General features: G+C 43.5%; 1 protein-coding gene across 1 annotated transcript in view; it reads left to right on the top strand.

Annotated features, from left to right (window-relative positions):
• The window catches only part of atp2a1 (ATPase sarcoplasmic/endoplasmic reticulum Ca2+ transporting 1), a gene marked incomplete at its 5' end in the record, with an annotated part of 18852 nt that overhangs the window by 1976 nt on the left and 10542 nt on the right, over nucleotides 1-6334 (top strand). Inside the window, 4 exon segments of the mRNA XM_014006879.1 lie at nucleotides 3121-3259; nucleotides 5483-5563; nucleotides 5656-5741; nucleotides 6119-6274. Coding sequence (XP_013862333.1) covers nucleotides 3121-3259; nucleotides 5483-5563; nucleotides 5656-5741; nucleotides 6119-6274 — 462 coding nt within the window.

Here is a 6334-nt window from a genome sequence, read left to right as displayed (position 1 = left end):
GAGGACCCGGGAGGATGATTCAACCACTCAACCACTAGATGTCGCTGAAAACAACAAATACTACACACTGTGCCTTTAAGACTGCGATCTTCTGCGATTCGCACAAGAAAAGCTCAAACTCCTGCAAACRTTTCAATACATTTTGGAGACTTTATCCAAAACGTCATTTACTCACTAGTCGCTAAAAGTCGCAACTCAGTGATACTAGTTTTGGCAATTACAGTTTGATTTTAGGGAAATGTACCTTTGTTCAAAAGCAACAACTTAGAAATACCTGAAGAAATCTTCATGGTGCCACACGGAACGTAATATTTGATGGCATACCATCAGTGGTAAATGCATCTACTAACAAAATTGTAAGAATTTAACTAAAACCAGTCCAGTGGCTCCTGAGATATTTTGCTAACAGACATATTGGGTTAATTTGTAAAATCAATGTCAAAGTTTTCAACAAAGAACTCAAAGCATTGCTTTCTATGAATTGCTCTGACACCAACAAGCTCTATTATTCTGAAGGTTTATCACTGTGTTTCTCAAAGTTGTTAAAACATTCTGAAGGTTCTAAACACGTTGAAAGTGAAAGTGAGAAGAAACCTGGCCAATGAGAAAATCACATTGTTTTTGGACAAGAGTGAAGCTAACAGTGTGAGCGTGCTACAGTGATTTAATTAGAGAAACTACTGAATTAATTTCTGACGAGTTCTCATTTGTCCCCGCCGGCTGCAGATTTATTAAGAAGAACAMGTTGCTCACATTGTCTTAATCCTCAGTCTTTGCCCTCCGGTCTCCCTGTACAGCTGTCACTGTGGCCCTAGAAGGCCTGACGGCTGTGTGTTAAAAGAGAGAGAGAGAGAGAGACGGAGAGAGAGAGGGAGAGGCAGCAAGACAAAAGAGAAAGACAGAAAGTGTGTGGGTATGCATAGCACAAGCTTTATTTTAAGAAAGTCTCAAGCCAGGGCGAGAAACTGTATCCTTGGACAAAGGTCAAGGATGACAGGAACGAGGGATGGCTTGCAGCAGCAGGAGACACAAAAAGACAAGAGAGGAGGGCAGCTGGGGGGGGTGGGTGAGGATTGGGTTGCACAATGGCTTTGTTTGTTACAATGACAAACGACAAGCAATTGATTCAGAGTCATATATGGTTCCTAAAAGGGCGAGATGTGAACGCTGCAGCTACATGCTCATCCTGTTCATACACACAGGAATGCTGCATCAGCGCCATGTGATGACAGGCTCTGACGCTCCATCTGGAGATCGATTTGAACTTTGAAGACAGGCTGAAGGGAGGCAGCGTTTGGGCGATGCTTTAAAAAAATGGGGCGAGAAAAGCTGTGGCGTTGGCAAATGGAAAACAAGGAGGATTACGATGCTGAGGTAGTCACCAAAGTGCTCATGGGAATAATGGGAGGACTCTTTGCTTCGCTGACCTGCAACTAATCTGTGTCAATGTCAACACAGAGCGTTTCCTAAACAGATCTGCCTTTGTAAGGTGGGACCCTCTCTCTCTCTCTTTCTCTCTCTCTCTCTCTCTCTCTCTCTCTCTCTCACACACACACACACACACACACAAACACACATACTGTACACTAGCACAAAGAGGAACGATTGCAATCACAAGGACACAAGGCTGCCCGCGCACATAGTGTGTGTGTTTTTTTACACACACTTAAATAGCCTCTCAGACTTAGCAACAGTCACACACAATAAATCACAAACGCCGGCGACCCGTTCAAGCCTCGGGTCGTTTTGGAGAGCATGCGCTCCTACCAGAGGAGACCCTGAAGTTCAAGGGAAACCAGACTGAGAGGAATGACAGTGCAAGGTGGAAAGGTCAAAGGTTAAAGGCGATGTGAGGAAAGAGAAGTCTGTTGGGCTGCAGCCAGAAGATTCAAATTCAAACACATACGTTTCAACCCCTTTCAATGTTTACCTGTATAAAGAGCCTCAACAATCTGTACGTTTTGCTAAAATTCCGTACAACTAGCACCCGTGGGSGTGTCGGTCGGCTGCGGAGACGACAGCGCCTGCTGCTAAGCAGGAGGGAAGAAGAGCTGAAAGAGTCCAGAACTTATTTCTAGAGGCAGAACAGGTTGGAAGATGGTTATTTGATGTTTTTTAATCATCCTACAGGCTCTGACATGTTAGATAAATTCAAAAATGAGGTTTTGAAAAAATCCAAAAGACTTGAAAAAATCTGTAAGATTGCCATACATCCATACACCTGCAAAATGACGTAAAATCCTTATAACTTACGGACAATCCGTACAAGTTGACATGTATGCAAACAAAATGACAGAAGGACAATCATGCAGGCTTGAGGTGTGTGTGTGTGTGTTGGGGGGTTATGGGGGGGAGGGGGGGTACAGATCAACCCATTAGTCATTTGGAAACTATGCACAAGGATTCACACATGCAGGGTATGGAGGAGAACAGAGCAAGGGAGGGCAGCTGGCATAAGTTGGGCTTTACACTTTGAGGCAGCCTTGAAGAAACACCCGACTGAACCGAACATCAGTTTCCCATCAGCCACTGGGGCACGCTGCTGCAGGGTGGGGCGTTCTTACACGTCCACGCATTTTGGTTTGTTTCTATAAAGACAGTTCACAACAAAAAAACATGTCAGTGACAAAAATGAAACAGAATGAGGTCTAATTTTCTTTTTTGTTTTTCTTTGCTTGATGGACATTGAGCTTTTTATTCCACTAACTTTGATGTGACGGCATGTATTGTAATAAAAATAACAGAAAACGCAAAACAGATCTTTTTAGCTCATTTCATAAGAAACAAACAAAATAGAGTCAATGATAATTCACCATACAAGAAAACACCAAAAATTAGACAATATTGCATCATGTGAAATAAAAAAAGTCATTTTAATCTTAAATTCTTTTTAAAATAGATCTGTTTGTAATAAGTTTTAGATGATTTGTGTTGTTCTCTTCTACATGTCAACCTGTGCATGTTTAGATTTTCTGATCACACATAACTAAGATCCACTAAATTGTACACATTAAACAAACAAACTAACTCAATGTTTTATGTGTTTGCGTATTTATTTATTTATTTATTTATTTATTTATTTATTTATTTATTTATTTATTCATTTATTCATTGCAACAGGAGCGAAATGCAGAGAGCGCCATCGAGGCCCTGAAGGAGTACGAGCCCGAGATGGGGAAAGTTTACAGAGCGGACAGGAAGAGCGTGCAGAGAATCAAAGCCAGGGAGATTGTTCCTGGGGACGTGGTGGAGGTTTCTGGTAAGATTTGTGCCGCTTAATTCATTTCATAACTGCTGCATTAATACTGCTCTAACAACGGTGCCTTTGTTGAATGCCTCAATGAAAACCAGGGAAAAGTTGTACTTTTAACAACGATTCACAGTAAATTATAACACAGATTAATATTTGACTCCTCTGGTTTTATACAAGATATTAAAAAACAAATCATAACTCACATGTCCTAAATTTAAATTAGAATTTTTGTACATTATTGTTAAATTATCATTTACACNGGGGAATCCCAAGGTGTTCCCAGGCCAGCTGAGAAACATAGTCCCTCCAGCGTGTCCTGGGTCTTCCTCTGGGCCTCCTCCCAGTGGGACGTGCCTGGAACACCTCACCAGGGAGGCGTCCAGGAGGCATCCTAACCAGATGAAACACCTCAACTGGCTCCAATCGATGTGGAGGAGCAGCGGCTCTACTCTGAGTCCCTCCTGGATGACTGAGCTTCTCACCCTATCTCTAAGGGAGAGCCCAGACACCCTACGGAGGAAACTCATTTCCGCTTGTATCCATGATCTCGTTCTTTCGGTCACTACCCAAAGCTCATGACCATAGATGAGTGTAGGAAAGTAGACTGACCTGTAAATAGAGAGCTTCACCTTCTGGCTCAGCTCTCGCTTCACCACGACAGATCGGTACAGCACCCACATCACCGCAGACTCAGCACCAATTCACCTGTTGATCTCCAGCTCCATTCTTCCCTCATTCGTGAACAATACCCTGAGATATTAAACTCCCCCACTTGGGGCAGGACCTCCTCCAGACCCGGAAGAGGCACCCTACCCTTTTCTGGCTCAAGACCATGGTCTCGAATTTGGAGGCACTGATCCTCATCCTGGCCGCTTCACACTCGGCTGCAAACTGCTCCAGTGAGAGCTRGAGATCAGGATCTGATGAAGCCAATAGGACCACATCATCCGCAAAATGCAGAGATGCAATCCTAAGGTCACCAAAACAAATTCCCTCAACACATTCAGTGTGCCTAGAATTTATGTCAATATAAGTTGTGTTTAATGAGTAACAGGACATACTGGCATTAATGGTATTAGACAGCTGACTAACTTACAAAAGCTGGCTGTCAGGCTAACTTCAAAGGACCAGGGGTCAGGTCAGATTAATAAAACTGGCGTACGCACAATTTGAGCCCAGAAACTTGCGTACGCCACTTTTTACGCCAAGGTTGTGATTTATAAAATCCAAACTTGACGTGAAAATGTGCGGTGCATCACGCCAGCTCTGACCCATGCGTACGCTCATTTTGGAGACGTGAAACTGCGACACAGATGGTGAAGTGAAGAATTAGAGCCACCCTGTGTAATGATCACTGTCAGATATTTAATTTACCTTCATCAGACTTAGATTTTTATTCAACTTTATCATCAGCTTTCTTAACAGTATTTTTTATGCTTCTGCTGCTGAACCATGAGGACCTCTGAAATAAAAAAAACTTAAATCTTAAATAAAAGTTCCCGTGCGCAACTCCCTTCATCTGCTTCCTCCTCAGATGACCCTTGACCTACAGACCCCTCCCCGTCAAAAACAGCAGGACAGCAAAAGTCACGCTTTGGTTACACGCGCAGGGCGCATCCACCTCGCCAGTGTTGATGTTATAAAACTAAACGTTTAAAGTCCGTATTTGTCACCCACACGGGGGCATGCGTGTGTGTGTGTGTGTGTGTGTGTGTGTGTGTGTGTGTGTGTGTGTGTGTGTGTGTGTTGCAGATAAATGATCCAAGCTGGACTTATTACAAAAATAACTCACAAACCCATCACTTCCTGCTGTCCTTGGGTCAAAATGTGGAGCCCAAGGCCAGCAGGAGGGTTAAGACAATCACTGAACAATAAGGGCTGGAGAGAGAAGAGAAAAAATAGGCTATGAAGGCACTTGATACGGACTCAGTCCTCTGTCTCTCTGTCCCACCTGTTCTTTTCATTTCACCATCTCCCCAAGGTCTCCCTCTCCCTGCCACTCTCCCTGTAGTGTCACGTTTCAACAACAACACCATCCATCCAGAGCGCTAAAACCAGTCAATCAACCCCGCAGCCCTCCATCCTGCACTCAGCTGTAAAGCTGCTGTCACATTGTTATGAACTGCAAAGCTGCAAAATAAATAGATCAAATCGAATTGAGTCTGTGCGGTTTAAACGAATAAAGTGTTTGATTTTGTGCCTTTGTGTGTGTTGTTGTACGGATGATAGTTGGTGACAAAGTGCCGGCTGACATCAGGCTCATCTCCATCAAGTCTACAACCCTGCGTGTGGACCAGTCCATCCTGACCGGTCTGTCTTCATCACAAACACGAAGAGAAACAAGGTGGTTCTGGTGTCTTGTAGACTCCTCTGATCGCTCCACCTTCTCTTCGTGTCTGCAGGAGAGTCTGTCAGCGTGATCAAGCACACCGACGCTGTCCCTGACCCCCGAGCTGTCAACCAGGACAAAAAGAACATGCTGTTCTCTGTGAGTCCTTTTCCAGCCACCTGTCCTCTTTTTCCCATCTTACATCATTTAGATTTCATCAAATCTGAGGCGCTGAGTCAGTCTCCTACACCTTCAGCTCATTATGACCATAACAGCAGGTGTTTCAGTGGTTGTAGCTGTAAAACTACAAAGCTTAGTAACACAAAAGCCTTTATTATGTGTAATAATATATTTTGACAGTTATTCATCAGACAGGTGCTATTTTCTTACTTTCTAATATTATTCAGCTACACTACTTTTCTTATTCTAACACGGCTATTTTAAAGTACTTTTTCTTTAAAAAAATAACATTTTGACCTTTAGTTGTACAGCTGGCTGGTTGAGCAGCTTTCTTCCTGTCTGTAACTCTTCATCAGGGCACCAACATCGCTGCTGGTAAAGCCATCGGCATCGCTGTCGCAACCGGGGTCTCCACTGAGATCGGGAAAATCCGTGACCAGATGGCAGCCACGGAGCAGGAGAAGACCCCCCTGCAACAGAAACTGGATGAGTTTGGAGAGCAGCTTTCCAAGGTGGAAGAACACAAAACCCGCCAGATTATATATTTATACATTTATATACTGTATATATAC

Source organism: Austrofundulus limnaeus, unplaced genomic scaffold, assembly GCF_001266775.1.
Source record: "Austrofundulus limnaeus strain Quisiro unplaced genomic scaffold, Austrofundulus_limnaeus-1.0 Scaffold38, whole genome shotgun sequence".
NCBI lineage: Eukaryota > Metazoa > Chordata > Actinopteri > Cyprinodontiformes > Rivulidae > Austrofundulus > Austrofundulus limnaeus.
This window is presented reverse-complemented; position numbering and strand designations above follow the sequence as displayed.